General features: G+C 35.3%; 1 protein-coding gene across 5 annotated transcripts in view; it reads right to left on the bottom strand.

Annotated features, from left to right (window-relative positions):
- Positions 1-16,411: 16,411 nt before the first annotated feature.
- The window catches only part of LOC117337749 (allatostatin-A receptor-like), a 96,165-nt gene continuing 89,800 nt past the window's right edge, over positions 16,412-22,776 (bottom strand). For 4 of the 5 annotated variants that reach the window (XM_033898881.1, XM_033898859.1, XM_033898875.1 and 1 more), the window contains exon 3: positions 18,484-21,139. In XM_033898881.1, the coding sequence (XP_033754772.1) occupies positions 19,946-21,121 (1,176 nt within the window). In that variant the 5' untranslated portion in view covers positions 21,122-21,139 and the 3' untranslated portion in view covers positions 18,484-19,945. Of the gene's footprint in view, positions 21,140-22,776 lie in introns of all 5 variants that reach the window. The other variant, XM_033898890.1, reaches the window with a different exon arrangement.

Here is a 22,776-nt window from a genome sequence, read left to right as displayed (position 1 = left end):
GAGGTAGTATATATTTAAAGTATTGAGAGGCGAAACCTTCCACAATGGAATATATATTATTTCCAGTATACTGATCAAAGTGGTGTCTGTACGTTATGTACATTTAAACGTTTCTATTTTTTCATACTGTTTGGTTTACTACCTTATTTTCTGTGTTTGTGTTAATATCAGTGTCTATCGATAGAAAGTCATTGGAGCTGAAATGAAATGAATGTGATCTTGTATGATTTAGGTTTGAAGCATTTGGAGTGATTTGACATATTAAGTGGGTGTATTAGGGCGAGATAGGGGATTGTGGATTTGTGTGGTTGTTGCAATATAGGGGGATTGTGGAACTGTTGGCTGTCATAATGCATGGGTTAGTGTAACGAGGGCAAGAGTGGGGGTTATTGATCTGTATAACTGTCGTTATGCGACTGGCTTACAGGATGTATGAGGACGAAAGAGGGGATCGTGGATCTATGTGGTTGTCGTGATGTAACTGGTTCAATGTGTGCATTAGGGCGAGAGAGGGGTTGTTGATATGTGTGGCTGTCGTAATGTGACTGGCGTTGTGTGTATATGAAGGCGAGAGAGGGGGTTGTTAATCTGTGTGTCTGTCGTTATGTAACTGGCTCAGTGTGAGGGCGAGGGAGGGTGTTGTTGATATGTGTGATTTGCGTTATGTGACTGGTTTGGTGGGTGTATAAAGGCGAGAGATGGGGGTTGTTGATCTGTGTGGTTGGCGTTATGTGACTGGTCTGGTGGGTGTATAAATGCGACAGAGGGGATCGTGGATCTGTGTGGTGTGCATTTTTCGTTCCAATGTTTTGTTTATACAAATGTCTAATCATATTAACTGATGCACAAAACCGTACCACTACATTTATGTGTACCTAATGGTATATTTTATATACATGTGGGGAAGGAGGTGATTGATATTTAATCGATGACTGGGTTGCCAACAAAAATAGCCAAAGGGGAGATGATACATTTATCATTACAATGTTCTAGAATGTTAGCATATGCATCATAACCGAACAACAACTACATTGTTTTGTAAGAACACTACTGATTATTTACACAGATACGCCGTGAGCTATTTTGCAGTTCTGCGGTTTCCGAAATGGTGTAGGTATATGTAAGATAGTTGTTCTAGCACACAACCAAGAATCGAGTAATTCCAATATATTATCTACCAGAATAGGGCCTCTGGGATATTACACTAGTGTCTTTTCTCTGATTTATTAGTGTCAAGGGCGAGGCAAATAGGCCATAATCACCGCCAGTTTTATTACTGCACCTCTTGACGCTCTCTAGAATCCATTACTTAAAAGCAAATTCTTGTAGACTAGATTTAACGTGAAGGGGGTGATTATGGGAAGAACCTGTTCCCCAGCTATAAGTATTAACGATAAGGTTCCGAGTAAACAAATGAAAATCAATAAACTGTTTCAAAATTTTCAATTAAATTCGCGAGATAAATCAGCTGTTAGGTTTTGTTTTTGCTTTCAAATATGTTACATATATAATCTTTTTTTAGTTTATTGGTACTTGCGATGTAGCTACCAATCCCTTGCCATGTTAGGTCCCTAGTGTCACTGACAAGTCCTAGGATATGTCAAAAACATATGCTCATTTGTCGGCATGTTTAGTACAGTATTTAATACGGAGTTTACATTAAATTTATTTTTTACAATTTGTACAATTTTTGAGAGCTTCAGAAACTATTTTTGTACGAACATTGATATCTTCGATACCAAAGATGTGTTGCTTTATTCTGCATTCAAATAAGAGAATATTTCCATAGCACCTACTTTAGAAGAAATATTTTGTTATCCATCGTTCTATTTTTATGGTACATGATAACATCTCCATGTACATGTATATAGGGGAAATAGCACGAGTGGCAATCAATCGATGGGAAATCTTAGAAAAAACAGACGAACGTCTTAAGGCAGTATGTCACCGTATTCGAAGCATTTGAGGTTTGTATATGTCATAACGCATCATGTTATTATCGATATTAGAATATTCTTTCGAATGCAATGATCTTTCCTACTGTCGTTTTAGATTACTCTACAGTACCAAGTAGGAGCCAGGCATGTTTCAGTCGGATTCTTAACGTTTGACGAGCTGATTAGTACTTGAGTGAACATGAGGGTTAAATGTGCAAGTTAAATGATTAGGCAAGGTGCCCTTAATGTAATAAAAAAAAAATCATCATATTACATACACATGTACAACTATGAAAGATTTACTTTTGTCTGTTTAAGTGTCAATATTATGGCAGATAAGATAATATAGGGCATTGATATTAACGCCGGATAACTTGATTCATTGAATATTTCCAATTTTACATTAGACAGAACAGTGGAAAATAACTAGGTCACGTCAAAACGCACGGATGATCCGTGTTGACAGGTTACACATCTTTTTTTCCGCCAAATGTAAATCCGTGGTTCTGCGGCACAGCTGTCTATAGACGAATCAATCCGACCAACCTTGGTGCATATTTGTAATACAATATTGCATGTAACTTATATCATATTAGACAATTTTAACGCCGTTATGTTTTATATCATGGCGTTAAGGTTTCAAATTAAGTAATAATAAGTTGTGATAGATATGCGAGATACTGGCTGATGGCAGTGTGTGTGTGTGGGAGGAAGGTGATGGAGTATGGCACGTCTATAGTATGGTTTCCATTGTACACGGTGAAGGCCCATTGGTATTCTCTTCCTGTTTAGACACCCAATTGTATTTGCATCGAGCCTTGCCGGTTGTCAGATGCAGATCAGACTCCCGTGATCCAAGCCAATAGGTACAGTCTAGCACGTAGAAAAACACGATACACAGATGTTTTTTTTTTAAATGTTTCGTCATTGTCGGCATCGTTTTTGACATTAGCTCATACTTAAAGGATAATTCCCATCAGGGAAAATATATAACTTGTCAACATATGTGCTAACGGAATGCGTGAAAACATTTTATTATTTTTTTTCACAGAAAGGAAATCAGATATAAGCAGCAAATACAAAGAAAGGTGAACGGCAGTAGTCCTTACCAGGTGATTATAATTTCGACGGACAATTAATGGTTTTAGATTATTTCCTCCATGCAGATAACAATTATATTATTCAAAGACTAACGTAATGTGTTTTTTATGCATTCATATCCATACAAGAATTGTGTTCAATAAAAAGTATAGGGTATTACAGTTTCCAAGCATGTTCATAAATTTTGCGTTTGGTATACATGTGCGTCTGCAATTATGCCATATAAAAAGAAAATGCCTTGTTGCAATAAAGGCTGTTCAATAAAGGCTGTTGAAATACTTCTCTGGCGTTTTCTACACTCCATTGGAAGGTTTAACAATGCAGCGGTTTTAAAAAAATAATGGAACTTTTGCATACTACAATTGACGAGGAACGGTTCAATGTGTAAGTTTCAGAAATCTCTCTGACACAGTTTCTCTAGTATACTAAAATCCTGCAATAAATTAAATCCAAATATAAAGAAGTTACATCCGTCTGCATAGTGCTTTATTGTTGTGAGAATATGTAGCTTCAAAGAAACAAACAGTCTGCGTGTCGGACGAGGCAAGATTTACAGAAAATGTAATAATATTGTTATCAATTTCCATATTTTTCAGAATGAAATAATTATTACGTAATATTGATACTATAGATTCAGTTATTTTGTTTCGTTATAAATGTGCAAATAGTAAAATGAAATAATACCGATTTCATTTTCATCCATGCAAAAACTAATCAATTGCACTTGTATGGCAGGAAATGCATTATCTTTAATATTACTGAATCAATTGTCCCAGCAAGAAAAATCGAATTCCTCGTGTGCAGTCGGTGTTTTATTTGAATTAAGTGTAAAACAAGACGAAGTCAAGAACAAATCTGTCATTATTCTCAAATTGTTGCATTCTATGGCCCGCTATTTAATTTAAGATTTCAAGGCCAACATATATTACTGTCAGCTAGTCCAAAATCTTAAATCAATAGTGTAAATTAAACTAATTTCGTTGTAGTGAGGTTTTTGTGACTTAACGTAAAGACACATAGTCGTTGGGTGTTTACTTCTCGGATTCGAAAATTTGATATTTCAGAGGACCAATTTTAAAAAAGCCTGTATATTTCATAATGTTTGGATAATAAAATGATTGAAGAGTCAGAAAATGGGGAAGAAAAAACAAAACAAAAACTTAGGTGATATTGACCCTATATGTAGGTCTAGGTTAAGTTTTGTTTACCGTTCTTTCAACAATTAATGTAATTTAAGAATGGCTTCTCCTATGTGCGAAATGCATGCGTGTAGTATGTGTGTGCTGGTTTTTGAAGGTTGCGGTATTATTTTTCTTTGCCTCTTACACTGCAAGTTACGAGTAAGAAGGCATTATTAAAATGCCCAAATCCCCCAACGTTCACCCAGTATGTTTCCCGCCATGTCAGGCGAATTTCGAGAAGAAGGCTATTGCAAAAACAGTTACAAATGAAGAAAAAGATAATTTGCCATGATCAACAAAGAAATTTGGCGATACGTGTATATAACCTATTTACCCGTACAAAGCGAAGATATCAGTAGCCGTTGCTTTTGGAATCAGTTACCTTGGTGCCACGAGAATGATAACGGAAATAGGATGCTACATCTCTGAAATTACGTTTTTCTAAGGTCATATGAGGAAGGGTGTCAAATCAGAAGGAAGAATCCACAGAAAGACGGAGTAGTGAGGAAAGAAATGAAGAATTTAAGATCCCAAGTGTTGCAATGGGGACAGAAGATCGGTTTTGGTCTCATCACTATTCCCCTTAGAAGAAGACATGAAAGAAAACTCTTCGGATGTGCAATGAATACCGAGAAAGGGAAATAAATCTCATGGACAAAATTATTATTTCAACTTTGAATTTTTGCGAACATTTAGACACTTCCTTAAACAATGGGTACAATATTGATTGCTAGCTGGAACTAGTCAACATTACAATAGTAACAGCTGTCACGCGTGGCATTGTTCTGGTCCGCGCTTGATAGAACATGGATGGTGTATATGTTGACTTTTCAAAGGAATACGTGCGACCTTTCATGAAACAAACTACTTTTAGAGTTGTCGTTTATATCCCATTGTTTAAATCCCCGTTTGTGATTACCTGGCGTCGAAAGTGCCAGAGACATTTACCTGTACGTTCTAGTCGATTAGCACACTCTCTTCAAGACTGAACTCCTTAGGTAATACGTCGTTCTATCGTATGTATTTTACTTATTTATAAGGAAGGTGTGTTGTGAGAGAGAGCCATGCTTGATTTGTAATCTGTAGTACGTGCTAATGTAATCTAATATATACACACGCTCCCTAGCGTTGGTATTTTAATTCAGCTTTATAGTATAAATCTCGTAAAATGCCAGGGCACTGAGACTGATCGTTTGTTACTTGATAATCGCAACGATTTAAATACCAAGTTATAAAAGTTAGTGTTTGAAAAAGTTTGATATTCACAAACAGCTTGTGAATTTTGACCGAGAGGGGCTTAAATGTTCACCATCAGTCAATGGACACTAGATGAAAAGGGGTCGAAAGTCTTACATAGTGGCAATAGATGACCAGCGGGAGATAACTGCAGTTATCTGGATCTCTTTGTAAGGGGATATGCTGCCAAAAGAGGTAATTTATAAAGGTCTGATATAGCGTTGTGATCCCTCTTTCATCTCCTCCGCTGACTGGTATATAATCCAATCGGTTACATTTGTTGAATTCTCGCACTATGATACCATATGCAAATGAGATGTTAATACCATACTGCCACAATTTGTACATAGAACATTGTCGCAGCAATGCCAATGCGTTTGCCATATTTGAAATATAGAAAGCGCTGCGACAGCAACCAAGACATATTACATCAAAACCCTTTTTGGACCGTGTGTGTTCATCTCTCACCCACTCGGGATTTTCAGTCGTGTGGTCAATTCGTCATTCATCAATCAAAAATTGGCAGCGTGCTACGTTGAACAAGTGTCGACACAGATTAACTATGTGCCACAAATGGACAAAGTAAGTGGGGATTTAAATTTTTTAAATCTTGATTGTTAAGCTAGCCTTTGCTAAATGGCTTTTGTATGGAATCGATGAGCTTGTGCGTGACAAACAATGTGTTATTGACGGCTGCCGACAAGCCGTGATCACGGTGGCGTGTAAATAATTAATTGTATCCATTGTAATTAAGGCACAAACTTACTACCCCTTAAATTTACCTTCACAGTGTTTATATTATGTTGAATTTATTTATCTGAAGTACATACCAGATAACAGTACAGAGTTTCTAATTAAAATCAATAATGTCTTTCAAAAATAAATGTATATTGAATTATTTGAACAAAATTATACCCAAACGAATTTGGATGTTTTTATTGTATTATGCTCTGCAGGTCTCCGATATCAAAATGTCACTTTATTTCAACTGTTCGAAGATCATCGATGCCACAGTAAACCGTTTGAGGAGCCATGAAGAAAGGGAGACATTTTAATACGACCGCTGTATTTCACTAAATTCCGAAATAGCCGACCAATCGTGGCACTCTTGCGTATTTGGAATATGTTCCTTCTTTTTCTGGACCTAAGCGGAAATTGGAAAACTAAACACACGGTCACAAGAAGCTACTAAAGTCTGGCCGGTTGAAACCTGGGGCATTTTCATCTGTGCCGTCTACTTAGGGTTTAATCCATGCTAAGTCTATGATCTATGATGCTCTTGAGGTTTTTCTGGTTGTTTGCCCTTTAAAACCGTTCTCATATATCATTGGCTGTCTGAGTGGCGTACTCCATGACCTTTGGACTATTCCTTGTGATGCTTATTAAGAGTTATATTGTCTCATTCAAAACGCTTACGTATTCCTGTCAAAAGCAATCATCAACATCTAAACACACATTTGTTCGGAAATTATACATAAAAATGATCGTCTCTCTTACTCGGAATACTCCGAAGTCATTGATAAGGTACTGCAAATTGTGTTTTCGTGTTTTTTATGACAAAGGAATTGCCGAGGTTAAACTGTACTTTGATGGGAAAACGAAAGTCAGCTTGAATAAAACAACTGAAAAACTAGATCTCCATAGAGTAATTGAAACAAATTAAGGAAAACAAGGCACGTTTTACAGTAATGTTTCTGCTGACGCAGTTTTAATCTAATATTGTTTAACATAGAACGTCTGGATACGTAAGCTGACATAAACACGATGTAGGTAATAGTTTTTACAAGAAAATAAAAAAAATGTTATTTTACAGAATCAGCTTAAGAATATGTCCTAGTGGAATAGATATTTTACAAAATACCTTCAAGTTTACGCGTAAAATAATAAAACATTTTAATGTGTAAGCTATGTAACATTAAGACTGACGAGGGTAATGTTATTGATGTCAGGCAGACTTGAACAACACTACAGTATGTTGCGCGTTGAAATAGAGATCATCTCATTTCAAGCCTACATCATAGGTAAAACTGAATATTGAACATTCATTTATACGAAATAACGCTCTTAAATGTTAACCTAAAAACATATTTCTTTTGTTGGAATGTTTGGTTTGGTTTTATTTGTTTAACGTTTATAACAGCTAAAGTCATTTAAGGACGGCCTCCCGTGCGTGCGATATGCATGTGGAAATGAGAAGTGAGAAGTGGAATATGTCACAAAGGATGAGTATATTTTTTATTGTCAATTTGAAGAAACGAGACAAGTTCTATATTGTACTTACTTAACAAAGTGGATAGAACAGACCCTTGAAACACTCCATTCTGGATTGTCATAATTTTTTTTTAGTAATAATGGCAATCTTCCATTATATTTTTTTCACGTATCCACATCTCTTTACACCAACTCTAAGTAATTCCATATATTTTATAAATATGTCCTCGTAAAATGCGGAGATGATACTTTAGACCTGTTAATTTATTAAACAGACGTTAGAGCTCGGGAGGACTGGCCTGTGTTGAGTTTGGTGAAGTATTTTACGAAATATTAAATATTTCTATTTTTTTCATGTTAAGCCATCAAATTACATTTGTAAATACAAAAGATATTGTAAGTAAAAATGCAAGTTAACTCCAATATCCACTTTGTTTTCATAAGCGTCGGACAAGAGATGCTGAATTGGTGTTAGGTTTACATCATAAAAAGAATATATGAATTTCGATAATTAGGCATATGGGCAAAACCTGATAGTCTGCTTGGTAACTATAAATAAAAAAGGAATATAAATTTTCTAGTTCGTGATCTTTTTAAAGCGCGGGCCGACCTCCCTTTATATGCATTCCCGTCAATTATAATAAACATATATATGAAATCCTTATCCAAATAATACTTGTAAACTTGTAAAGCCTGACCGATATCATGCATCCTGACTAATTTTGTTTCACATACATCGTCACGTACCGATGGCTTTCACCTTGTTACAACATAGATTACATCATTGATACCACCAAGAGCAGCGATAAAATGGTAATGGTTACCTACCTCGGTACATGGATAGATATATCTAGTATATGACTGCATGTTGAGAATGTTATTGATAAGATGAATCTTGTTGTACAAAACCTACAACAAGTTTTCTCGTCAGATACATTTCATGCTTTTAGTTTATCCCTCTTATAATTATTGACATTTTCATTTTTTGTTATTTTTAAATTTGATGGAAATATTATCATATTTGTGTATATTACTTTATAATCATATTATGTGTTTATTTTCTTTTCGGGTGTGATATGTGAATACCAGTATGAAATTCAGGCATCGGCGTCAGATTAAGGACCCCCCCCGTGGGCTTATCATAGGTTCTTGCGTCGATGGATGTACTGCTATTGATAGACCTGTGTAAATACACTAGTTGTTTATCAGCATTGTCGGACGAGTATCATCTCACTTAAAAAAACATTAAGTATCTTCGATAAGGATACACCGTTTTGTCTTTTAATAGCAAATGAAGGAATTTCACAGGGATGAAGGGATTATGAACTGTTTTACAAATGCGTTGTACACAATGGCAAGAACCGATAGTATGATGAATTTACTAATCAAAAATAGTATACTTCTGGATTCAATTTGGTTCCATGCGTCATGGAATACTGACATATATATTCATAACGTATCTTGTTATTAAAGCTGACAGCGCAATATAAAAAGCTTTCGTTTTGAAATAAGAAAAAAGAAATTGTTTGGAGATGTTCCTTGTGATATATACAATCTTCCGGTCACCGTTTAAAGGAAGTGGCAGACATTTTAGTTGAAGTCTGCTTTGATACGAGACTAGCACACTGCAGGATAGGCCTTGTATGGACAGATATGAATCTTAAAGGATATCACATTGCAGATGTATATGTCACCATAACCAAAGTTCTAAAGAAGCAGAGGAACAAGGTCACACAGTGAAAACGGCAATATGGATGCACCTTAAAGTTACCAACCGTCCATACGTCTGCAAAGAGTTTGTGTACATCATACACCTCAATGTTCTCCTCGGCCCGACGAACGATATCATATCTATATCGATGTACATATGTTCCCGATTACATCACAACAGTTATCTATATGGCATAAGCAAGCCGATATATCTAACGATCTGTAATTATTGTACTTGTTCCCCCATTGTTTGATCGAAAAAAGCGTTTCATTTTCGTATATAATTTTTCTTATTTTTTTTTCTTGTTTAGGTCTGTCTTGATACTGTCTCACTTTTGACTTTAGTTGAGCGTTCGCCCTTGTAACAAAGGCTTTGGGTTATCTCCCCTGGACAAGACAAACAAGAGTCAAAATATCTCAATGGCTACTCCTTAACGGTCAATGTTTTTGAACTGGGACGACTGGTCTGGCGGTTGTCGATACAATTCGACCGAGTGAGGTGACTGCTGGATGTCGTCGGCTGTATATACTGTACTTTAGTTAGGTAGCACTGTCAAATTGGCACCACTTTTGCAATATCTGACGAAGACAAACAGGACCTTACCGCAGTCTCCCAAAACACACACTACACGTGCGCATGCATGTAGAACACAGGAGAGGAAATCCTCACATGACCATAGCTGTTGATAGGAAGCTAACCAATACCAAACCTTCACCATATGTATTTCTCAAGGCTCCAAATTAAGTTAACGTCGTTTACATTTATACGGATGGTAAAAAAGCACATGTGCGAATTATACCCTTACATTTTATCGAAGTAAATTTCTGAAGGTCGGTCAGATAGGATAAATCTGTATGATTAATAAATCGCCTAAAATCCTGGAGTTAGGTCAATGCTCATTTTCTTTTCAAATGTAACGTCACCTCTCAAATACTTATACGAGGTTAGGATAATATTGAATGTTAACATGTAGAATTGGAAAAAGCTATTATGTCAAAGGTGACTCGTAACTGTTTTGGAACTTCATTGCTTCATTTTCCGGACAGCTATAACATTATTAAAGCTATGCTAATACAGCATGCTGCCATAATGATAATGTCAATTTGTGTAAAGAGCGCGAGTGTTCACTTTTTGTCCTTGAAACGCTTTTGTTTATTTTTTTTGTGATAAAGATATTTTGAGGTAAACTGTATATCTGAGTCACATTAAATTCAGAAATATAGAATTATGGATACGTTAAGCATTAGCAAAGAGATCATTGATCAGATATGGAATTTAGCCTTGACATTTGCCTTGCTCCAGGGGATAAAAAAAAGAGGCAGTTCCGTATTGTATAATATATAAATGTGTATTTCATACGTAAATATCACTTTAAATTTGACCAACGACATGTTAATTAAACCAATGAAACATTAACATAGAGATTGTCTCCCTTTTCCAACAATCAATTCATATCAAACAAATAGTCAACCACCTCAGTATTACTAGGGCAGTTATCAAAAGAAGAAGTAGGAATGCAGACATACCGCTGTGGAAAACGTTAAGTAACTTTACAAACGAGGATGATATACATTTATTGCCCTGGTTATCGTGAGACCCGACGATTTGTTTAGGCAGGGTATATTGTATTAGACTTGCCGTGAGTAAACCAATCGCCATGTCTCCCTACAGCCAGAGCTATAATTAATTTTATCATACCGAAATACAGACTCAATAAAGACTGTATACGCTTTAAAACCACAAATGGTTCCGTTCATTGTCCGCATCCCTGTAAGAAATCTCAAAAACATTTCAACACTTTGTGGTACGTTTTCTGTTATCCGCTTCATGTGCCTGCATGATATTAATGTTTTTATCGGCGTCTGGCCTCGAACCACAATTGATTTCATATTCTACGAACGAAAAATCAAATTTGAAACATTTTAAAACTTTACAAAAAATCTAGTTTTCATATCTTGTAGAACTATTCAAGCTGAACATACAGTGAGCTAAAAAGTGCGTCCTGGTCATCATTTAAGAAATATATTTCTATATAAGAGTCACCACCCCACTTTATGACGGGAAAATCTTGGAATTTACAAAATATTACTACGTAATCCTTACAGCACCCTGTTGGTAACACAAACAGACACGAAAACGGTATCACAACAAAATTCAAATAATATATATCAATCAAAGTTCACATCTTGCACATTTCTGCAAGAGCCAAGCCAGGAACAACTATTCAGTAACAGTCCAGAAACTTCAATATGTAATCCATTTGTGTACAATGACATGGAGCCTGTGGTCTGAAGCCGTCTGCCGGATGAAATCATTTGTCGTCTGCCAACGTTTGTTGATCGGAACACATCGTGGAGTTCCGTATCTGCCATGTTTGTTGGTCGGAACAAATTGGGGGAGTTCCGTATCACGAACGACAACGAACTCTGCAATGGGGAGACATGTGACGGCTCTCAACGAGTCCCTGAGTGTGTTACATAATTGAGGTATACTAGATTTGTTTTATTTTTTATGCGTTTAATGTCATTACTACAGTCATGATAACAGGTATAACGAGACACCTATAGAGATTACAAAGCAAAGACAGACAGAAGTGAGAAAAGGAACGAAAATATTTCAGAACCAAAGTTTTGTAATGGGGCAAAAAATATATAGAGGATATCTAACAGTGTCTTCAGTAATACCAAATATATTTCACGAGTGGGGCTAATACTTTGATATTTTTCACGAGTGCGCAGCACGAGTGAAAAATATCAAAATATTTGCCACACGAGTGAAATATATTTAGTATTACTGAAGACACTGTAAGATATTCTGTTTATTACATTTTTTATCAACGAAAAACCTACCCCGTATACTAACTAGGCCTACAGCGATAATTTGTAAACAAAAAAAGTAGTTCCCCCTGTCCAGGTGCTGACATATATGTCGGGCTTTCTGATTGGCCAATTATTTTGGTATTTTCTAATCATTAATTTGATTGGTCAAATCAGCAAAAGTGATATTTTTCACTAGTGAAAACTATGATATTTGTCACTAGTGAAAAATATCACTTTTATAGAATGAATAATTTTTGATATTTCACTGGTAAAAATGTAATAAATATTGGTCTCTTCCTTGTCCCCTTGACAGACGATACGGAAAAAAAATTAATAAATTCTTCAGGTGGTCAACGTTAAGTCCCCTTCTACGATCAACATACACTGGGATACAGCGCGCATGTTCGTTTACCGCTCCTTTGCATGGGTATAATTGATTTTATTGGTTACTTAAACCTCACAGTTACAATGGAACCGTTCTTTTTAATGACCATATTTTGAACACATTATATTTGTGTCGTGAGAAATTGGAAAAGCCCGATACAGAAAAGGGCCAACATCGGAAATGAGATATGCTACTTTATTTCATCTTCTCTTACTTACGAATATAATTATTTTTGGATGATTAATTTGTTGTAAGATTTGTTTTCACCACAAGGCTTATACCATTTTAGTTACAGACCTGTGTTGGTAAAATCATATTTAGAGAAACTTCCATCTTGTAAAATGTAAAACGATTGCAGCTTCTTCCTATTCCTGTTGTCTTTTTTACTCCAGATTCGCAATAGGAGATAACAAATGTTAACGTCAGTAGTAAGACCTGTGATATGATCCGTTTTACGTCCCACACCTCATTATACTGATTAAACATCTGCGAGTCCCGTAATTGACAGCTGAAATCCTAAAGACGTTACGTGAAATTGAAGTTAAGGATGATTATTATTTTCATGACGACCGCGTGTATTGCTAATACATTATCCGTCATTTATATTAATCGTGGAAAAAAATCAATAAAACTCTTTTTCTTTACTATTATATTGATAAGTCATACATGAAATTCAACATTTTTATCTTATTCTCCTACATTAATGGCAATACAATTTTTGTTAGCTCACCTGCCCGAAGGGCCTGTAGCATACTGGGGTGAAGGGCTACCAAGTTTGTTCAAATAATTGACCTTGACCTTCATTCAAGGTCACATGGGTCAAATAGGCTATAATCTTCAAACGACTTCTTCTCAATAACCAAGAGGCCCAGGGACTTGATATTGGGCCTGTAGCATGCTGGGATAAAGGGCTACAAAGTTTGTTCAAATAAATGACCTTGACCTTCATTCAAGGTCACATTGGTCAAATAGGCTATAATCTTCAAACGACTTCTTCTCAATAACCAAGAGGCCCAGGGACTTGATATTGGGCCTGTAGCATGCTGGGGTGAAGGGCTACAAAGTTTGTTCAAATAAATGACCTTGACCTTCATTCAAGGTCACATTGGTCAAATAGGCTATAATCTTCAAACGACTTCTTCTCAATAACCAAGAGGCCCAGGGACTTGATATTGGGCCTGTAGCATGCTGGGGTGAAGTGCTACAAAGTTTGTTCAAATAAATGACCTTGACCTTCATTCAAGGTCACATTGGTCAAATAGGCTATAATCTTCAAACGACTTCTTCTCAATAACCAAGAGGCCCAGGGACTTGATATTGGGCCTGTAGCATGCTGGGGTGAAGGGCTACAAAGTTTGTTCAAATGAATGACCCTTGACCTACATTTAAGATCACAGGGGTGAAATCAGCTTAAATCTGTAAACAATAATTTTGCAATAGCCAAGAGCCTCCTAGACCAGATATTAGGCCAATAAAATGCTGGAATAAAGGACTATAAAATTTATTAATATGAATAAACCTAGCTTACTATGATAATCAGCATAGTATCTGTAGAAATGACCTCAATCAACTTCAAAGTTGCTGTAGAGCCAGGTGAGCGATACAGGCCCATTGGGCCTCTTGTTATACTAGGGTTGAATCATCGTTTTTTTTTTCGTTTTTCCAACATTAAAAAATCGAGGTCAATGTCATTGGCCGTTAGCACAATACACAAAACCAAATGCATCTCATGTCATATTTTAAAACAGTGGATTACAAAAATGCGATAGTATAACATTGTAACAGCGGATAATAACTAATCAAATACCCATATGGTTATAACGGGCTAGACATTTACTGAATACGGGTTTTTTGACAATTTTTTGTCGGAGAAAATCTTATGCGGCGAACCGTCAATATTAACTACTATCTTCACAAAAACTATATAAACTCTATTGACTTGTTGAAGTATTGTAAGTAAATAAGAAACTTCAACTTTGCAATTTTTCGAAGATTTTTCCTTCATCAGTGACATATAGAGGATATCTAACAATGTCTTCAGTAATACCAAATATATTTCACGAGAGCGCAGTATGAGTAAATAATATCAAAATATTAGCCGCACTATTGAAATATATTATTTGGTATTACTGATGATACTGTTAGATAATCTGTTAATAATATTTTTATAGCAAAATATACCTGGTCAACTTTCAATTTTCCCCTTTTGACAATGCCCTGCAGGCAGGGCGTAAGAATTGTACCTGCTGCCCCCATTGCATGGTCGTAGGAGGCGACTAATTTGGGATCTTATCTTTTCTCTTCTTTCTGAACAACTTTCTTCTTCCTAATGTCTCCCTTGACAATGCCTCACTTTTGGCCTTTAGTTGAGCGTTCGCCGCTGTGAGGAAGGCTTTGGGTTCTGTCCCCTAGCCGAGACATACCAGAGTCTTTAAAAATGGTAGTTGCTACTCCTGCTTAGCGCTCAGCATATTGGGAGTGGGACGACTGGTTGGCCCGTTGTCAGTATAATGTGACCGGGTGGGGTGTGCTGCTGGGTGTCTTACTCCTGCTTAGCGCTCAGCATATTTGGAGTGGGACGACTGGTTCGCCCGTTGTCAGTATAATGTGACCGGGTGGGGTGTGCTGCTGGGTGTCTTCGGCAGTATGCTTCAGTGAGGTAGTACTATAAATCGGCAAAAGTTCCGGCCTATCACAAGGAGACTTAACACGAACATACCGCAGCCTCCCAAAACACACATACGCACTCACCACACGCATACATGTCGCACACACGGGAGGCCGTCCTTAAATGACCTTAGCTGTTAATAGGACGTTAAACAAAATAAACCAAACCAAACCAAGTGTCTTTGGCAGTATGCTTCAGTGAGGTAGCACTATAAATCGGCAAAGGTTCCGGCCTATCACAAGGAGACTTAACACGAACATACCGCAGCCTCCCAAAACACACATACGCACTCACCTCACGCATGTATGTCGCACGCACGGGAGGCCGTCCTTAAATGACCTAAGCTGTTAATAGGACGTTAAACAAAATAAACCAAACCAAACCAATCCCCATTGACATTTGTAAGTAGTGTTTTGATTGGTCTAATCAGCAAAAGAGATATTTTTCACTAGCTATATCAGAAAAAGTGATAATTTCCCTAGAGAAAATATTACGTTTATAGTTTGATTAAGTTTCGATATTTCGCTTTTAAAAATGTAATTGATAACTTTTTTTTCATGAGGATAGCCAATCGCAATGACGTTTAAGGTTGGTCAAGGGAGGGACCTGTTTTCCCAAATATACAATGTTTTGTTTTATAAATATGTACTATAAAATTCCAGTGCATGACTTATCCCTTCAAACGAATTTTATTCTGTGATGATGAAATAAAATTTGTAAAAAGACTTAGTTATGCAAAACTGTTATACTTTCAGGATTTGTAGATCATTAAAAGCCGTTTCTACTATTGATAGATTATAAAATCATTACCATAATAAGTTATCAGACCAAAATATATACCACACATTATTTGAACGATGTTTACCTAATTCAGTGTAGAAGAACGTTTTGATGGCAACGTATTTTACGTAAACATGTACCTGGTAAGAATATAGCACCTTATATAGTTTCTTTTACTTGTTTTATTGTTCCAGCCCTTCATATGTACATCATGGGTCTCACTCTTGAGTACTGTTTTAGAATATTTACCTTGTATGGACTTCTTGCGTTGATTGTTGTTTCCATGTACATCACTTCCTTTTTCAACTTGCAATCTCTCCTCGATGTTGTGCTTGAACATTTTTCGTAGTTATTTTGTAAAGACAATTAACAACAAGCATGCTTAATCTTATTTCACAAAATTTTATTTCACAATAAACATTTGTAACACCAACCAAACACTGAACCATAATGAGAGAATAAAATAAGATATACTACATATATAGCTACGGATCACTTACATATATATATAAGCGAACACGTTGTCATAGTGAGTTCCTTGTAAGGTGATTTCGTCACGCACTGCAGAACATTTTCTTGATATATGTATATAATATATTCATATTCTACGCATATCAATTATATATTTATCATACAATGATCACACATATTAAAATCATCCATTAAAAAAATTACTCATGTCTCTAAGTTGTACTAATTGTATATAATGTATGACCAATATTTCAATGACCATAATATATCTTGTGTATATCGGTAAAATGGTGTAAATCATACCACTTAATCGTAAATTATTACGTTTATAAAACGTCATCTTATTGAAATTAAAATGTAAAACAACATGTTCAAATCAATTTACTAGATAACTAGTTATCCTTCAACTGACGAGGTATATACCTTTTTACTTATACTGATGGTCTATATCATTATTTGCCAATATGTTATACATTGTTTTCTAATTAACCTATAATGCATATCGCTAATAAAATGTTCAGATATATTAAACTTTTAACATTTGTGTGATGTCCTGTTAAATTAAAACAAAGGATAATTATACAAAATATGTTGCTATATATGTGATATAATATCATCTTGATACATACATGTAACATCAATATTACCAAACCACTTCTACCTGCACAATTTACAACTCAATCAAACATTTTGTTTTGGATGCTTCCAAAATGCAAATTAGCTTGATGGTGATAAATTCAGTGAAACAAAACATCGAAGAACTTCCAAAGAAATCTAAAATATGATGTAAAAGAACAATCACATAAGCATTAGACAACGCATACAAAGATTCTTTGCAAAAACAAAACAAAAGTTTTCCTGACTTTTGAAAAGCTTTACGCTATTCAATAGAATCTGTTGTATAGATAATGTGATGTAATATTAACAAGATTCAAAATAAAACTGTATGGCATGGATCAAATGATAAATTGTAATAACCATACAAATGAAATAATCTATTGACGTAAGTTCTATGTGCTACGTATGCATGAACGAAAAATAAACTTTGAAACCCACTGGGAAAAAAGGAACGTTTCCATCATAGAAAATGTCATGGTTATAACACAAATCTATGTAATCACTGATTTCAGAATCTATGGCTACGTACATTATGTATGGTTTCCATGAGCAATATAGTTGATCGATTACTTTTGAAAAGTCGTAAAAATGCGATGTATGCAATTCGAGAATGTTTAAGCGTGTGCAATTTAATAACCTATACTTTCGGAGAGAAAGGCATTTACAGAAATAACCTATTTGATAAGTATTGTACAAACGGCGATAAGAAAGAAACAAAATCAGGATTTGGCAATGAAATATATCAAATAAATAATCATTTAGATTTAGAAATTTATATAATGGCTGGAATAGTTAACTTGATGTTGCGGGAGTTATTACCAATCATACATAATTTATATTATAGAACAAATTTATCAATAGTCCTGTTTGTTATTTCGTTGTGCAATTTGATAATGAAGACAATGAAAACATTTAACAATAAATAAATTAGCTATGTAAATATGACTTATAATTAACGTTTTTATCATTAGAAGGATCGACTACAATGTTGAGAAAAGGTCTATCTAAACAACGAAACAATAAAAACGGGAAATGGGGCGGAATGTCACAGGGACCATTATTCCGTTCGGTTTATGTCACTTTTTACATCATATTTGAGGAATTGCGCATGCGTGGATGACGTCAAGTAAATATGCTAAAATATTTTCGGAAAATATAATCGTGTCAACAAAACTACTACTGAAATATCGAAATGACTTTCATACAGCGTTATAAAATATAGCACTATAGATTCTAATGTTTTTGTTTTATTATTAATCGTTTTTAATCACTAATTCAACATGCATGATACAATGTAGGAGTTAGAGAGGGAGAACGATGTTATTTTTAATAAACGGTGGAATCACAATAAAATGATTTGAAGAAATAAATAGTCGAAACGCATTCCTCTGTTTCTACTTCTAAAAGCAAAGGAGATGACAATATCAAAATGGAAACACAGAAACCTTAGCTTTCAATTTAGAAGATGGTGATCATCTCGAGTCTTCAAATTTCTGACGTCATTTCCGTTCTCTCGACTCCTGTGCTCTGGACCCCCTGATACTGCCTAGATCCTAAGTTAGAGAAAAACACATGATACGTACCATGCAGAGGACGTATCAGCTTTAGCAAGTCACATACATAAGATATTGAAAGCAAACGATTCGGCAAAGCTGAATTCCATTAACAGACAAAATCAGGACAATAATAAATGTATAACAATAATATTGTCATAGTTTAAACATGATTTAAATTCAATCAGCTGACTATTTTACAATGGAGATCGTACCCGATGACTATGAATTTGATATTTGCTTTTCATCTTATGATCAATGAATAAAATAACGAAGCTATACCACATCCCCGACATATTCCTATCAGAAAAAAATCACATCATGGCAAGGCAAGTATGACGTAATCAAACAAAACAACAGTATCCTATGCGGTAATATTAATAATTTAGAAATTTAGTGTGAATCTACGTGGTGAACCTGTTTGATGAAACATTGTTTATTTATAAACATAATAAATTATATATTAAAAAGAGGTACAATGATGTCAATTGCGGTTAATACATCAATAATAGATAAATTATATAGGTTTAATAATTTCCTAATAATAAGTAATATTTGTAACTCCTGACAATTCCCCAATATTCATCTACAATCATGAACATATTGGCTGTTTTGATACAAAATACATGTAAATGATTGATGCTGAAAGATATATACTTCTTAAGAATGACGAACCTTACGCTCGTTTCGAAATGTACTTACGCGGTAACAATTAGCAATACATGGCAATTCAAAATTACCTGAAGGATTGGTATTTCGATAAGAGTAAGATTCGAAATAAAATCTATAAAAGGGCAAGATGATGATAAAAAAGTTTGTTTTTTTCTGCGTGAAAGTTATTTTTGTGAGAAAAAAGAAACAAAAAATGGCATACATACTTCGGTACCTAGCAATATGTGTATGATGATAAAAATGAATAATATTCGGTATACCGATATCTATTTATCATATATAATATGATATGAGTCGTGTGTGATTTTTTTTTTTGATAATCTTATATACAAACATCTAGTGAAGTGTATCTTGTGACGACAATAATTTTTGGATTTCACAAAATATGATTTCAATATAGCTTATATGTTTGGTGTCAATGGAATATACATATATGAGGCCTTATACGTCATAGCACTATTACTATTACATACATTATTTATCCTTTGAAATTAAATTTGCAAGTCATATGTGTCTGTGTCTAATATATGTTTTAAAATTATATACATGGATGTTCATCTATATGGTTAAAGTTACTACTGTAGGACATTTATTTCATATATTTAGATTTTATTTAATGTCTGCAGAGGAAGAGCGTTTTCAGAATTGCTATTCTTGTCCTTTGAGCCATTGGTGGCTGTTGATTTACTTGTATTGTTGAGAAGTGTTTCTTTTGACTCCTTTTCAATTCCTCGAACATTGGTCTTTTCATACTCAAACTTACTGAGAGGGTCGCTTGCACAACATAACAGTCTTCTAAAACTTCTACGAAAGTTTTCGGACAGGAAAGCGTACAGTACTGGATTAACACAGCTATTCATGTACGCCAGGCAATTAGACGCAATCAAAGTTCCGACAAAAAAATGAGAGTTCGTCCCAACATGTCCAAAACTAATCAGTACAAATATTATCTGAATTGGCAGCCAGCAAATTGCGAAGATTACGACAACAATCACTACCATTCGTGTAACACGTTTTTTCGTCCTCATGCTGTCGGGGCGTTGGCTTCCTCCGGGAACAACTCCATAAAGAAGCCGTTTGATCATGAAACCATAGAGAATGCATGTTAGTGTCAGTGGTATGACATAACCAAAAGCAAAGAAACATCCATAGAATGGTTGTGAGGAACGGTAATCACTTTTAAAGAAATCAATATCCACACAACTTGATCTGTTACTGTTGTCGTTAAATTCTTTGTGGGAAAATTCAAAGATGACTGGTATATTTCCTCCAAGCATTATAATCCAAGTAAGGTAGACCATGATGTAAGTATTACGACTGTTGCGGATACGCATGGATGTGATTGGATGCACGACAGCCAGGTACCTGTCCAGCGACATCAAAACGAGTGTGTACACGCTAGCATACGCACATACGTAAGTTAGGTATTGGACGATTTTACACCAGACATCTCCAAATGGCCATCGCGACATCGTGTATGTAGTGGCGGTAAAAGGCACACAAAAACTAATAAATGATAGATCTGCTACAGCCAGACTTACTATCAAGATATTGGTAGTGTTTTGCATTTTCTTATTTGAGACAACAACAATGATAACTAATAAGTTTCCAACGAATCCAATTATGACGATGAGACTGAAAACAATTGATACGACTATCCTTATCAGGTTCAGAAACTTCTGGTCGTCCGATGACCATTCGTAGTAGTAATCCAAAGTGTCGTTGTAAAAGGCGTCCGAGTAATTATCGGGGATCGCGGTTGTTCCAGATTCATTCATCTTGAAAGGCTGATATAACTGTGAAGATAAGAAAACACGTTGTTAATAATTGATACATTGAAATCAAAGTAAATTATATTTTGACTCAGTTACTGACCAGGTTTCGAACTCGAAATACATCACAAAACAGAAGTAGCAGTCGAAATTACTACGTAGACGATTTAGTATTGTATGCTAAACTCAAGAATAATGTGATGATCGTTGTTCATTTACCATTACAAGAAACGCCTAGTTACAAAAAGACAAAGTTGTCTAGCATCCTGTTTGCAAGGGCTAGCCTCTGTCCATGAATGTGTTTTTTTTTCTAGGAAGCACGCCCACGGCTCTAAACATATAGCTTTCAATACCATGCAGTTACACGTGGTTTCTGCTTAGTTGGACCAACTGCTGTGTGGGGTTTGTAGCGAAGAAGATAAAATCACATGATAAAGCAGAAAGCTAATCGAAGGAGACGAAGCGGAAATATGTCTCTCCCTTGTGGTTTGAAAGTGAATATCCCGCCTTATCAACGAAGACTGTATCAATTTTGAGTATAATGGATAGAAGACACTAGTGGCTATGGAGATTCTTAAATGATAACTGGTTTTCGTCACTGTAAATCAGATACATTTATATGTTATACCTTATATTTTAATGTTGTTTATTGAGGGAATCGAGGTTTTTGATCTCGAGATTTCCAATACGTCCGAATCATGATAAAATGCCACTAAATAGCAATTAAACATTCAAACAGAAAATCAGATAGTAAATAAACGATAACACGTAATAAGAGAGATATGTTATTTAAATTTTACCCGAATAGAATACTTCATATTACTTGAAGAAAAATATCCAAATCACCTAAAGTGGAACATTGACCTTTAAGTCGAAATGCTCAGATTCAAATCCTTGCATATTGATTTACATATGGAAATAAAATCAATTCATTTGATCAATATAGGTTCTAGTCAGATACATTGGTGGTCCGTTAACACATTAATGTGACTTGCTCTTGTGCCATGCTACAATATTGAGGTAAGGTATTTCAGCGTGTAACACTATAATAGCGTCCGTCAGTTATTCGTAGTCATCGTAGTAATAATATTTTAGTTGATGCGAAGATGTAGAACCACCGTCATCTTTGAGAATTTATTGTTAACGTACATGTATATTGATAACGGTTGCAGCGCAAATTCAAGTGTGCCCAGGACAAGGTACAAAAACAGGTATGTGAAAGACGTTCCCAGTAGAATACGCCTGTATTTATGTATTTTGGAACATATAAAAAAAAGCATGGACATTGTTTTGAAGGCGTTGTGTGACGTTATATCAAACGTACAGGATAAGAGAGGGCAAATTGAAAGTGGAAATCAATGTATTCGACAATCTAACAACATTAATCAAACTGAGATGATGGATATAAACAGACGGGTTATGGGTTAAAATGCTTTGTGGTTATTGTTAATATAGCGGAACCTGTCTATAGACTACCGATGCTAAGAGACTATTATATATACAAAATGTATATGAACTCATAATCTAAAGGCGACGATCGCTGGGCTTTTTCTCCAAAAAAGACATGAAATACTCAACTCATTGTCTCTCCCTCGGGCATACTGGTGTTGACGATATGTATAACGGTATTTTGTTAAGGAATATGATTGATATACGGCAGC

The sequence above is a fragment of the Pecten maximus genome, chromosome 1 (genome assembly GCF_902652985.1).
Source record: "Pecten maximus chromosome 1, xPecMax1.1, whole genome shotgun sequence".
In the NCBI taxonomy this organism is placed as follows: Eukaryota; Metazoa; Mollusca; class Bivalvia; order Pectinida; family Pectinidae; genus Pecten; species Pecten maximus.
The sequence above is the reverse complement of the archived record's forward strand: the minus strand, read 5'-3'. Positions and strand labels throughout refer to the sequence as shown.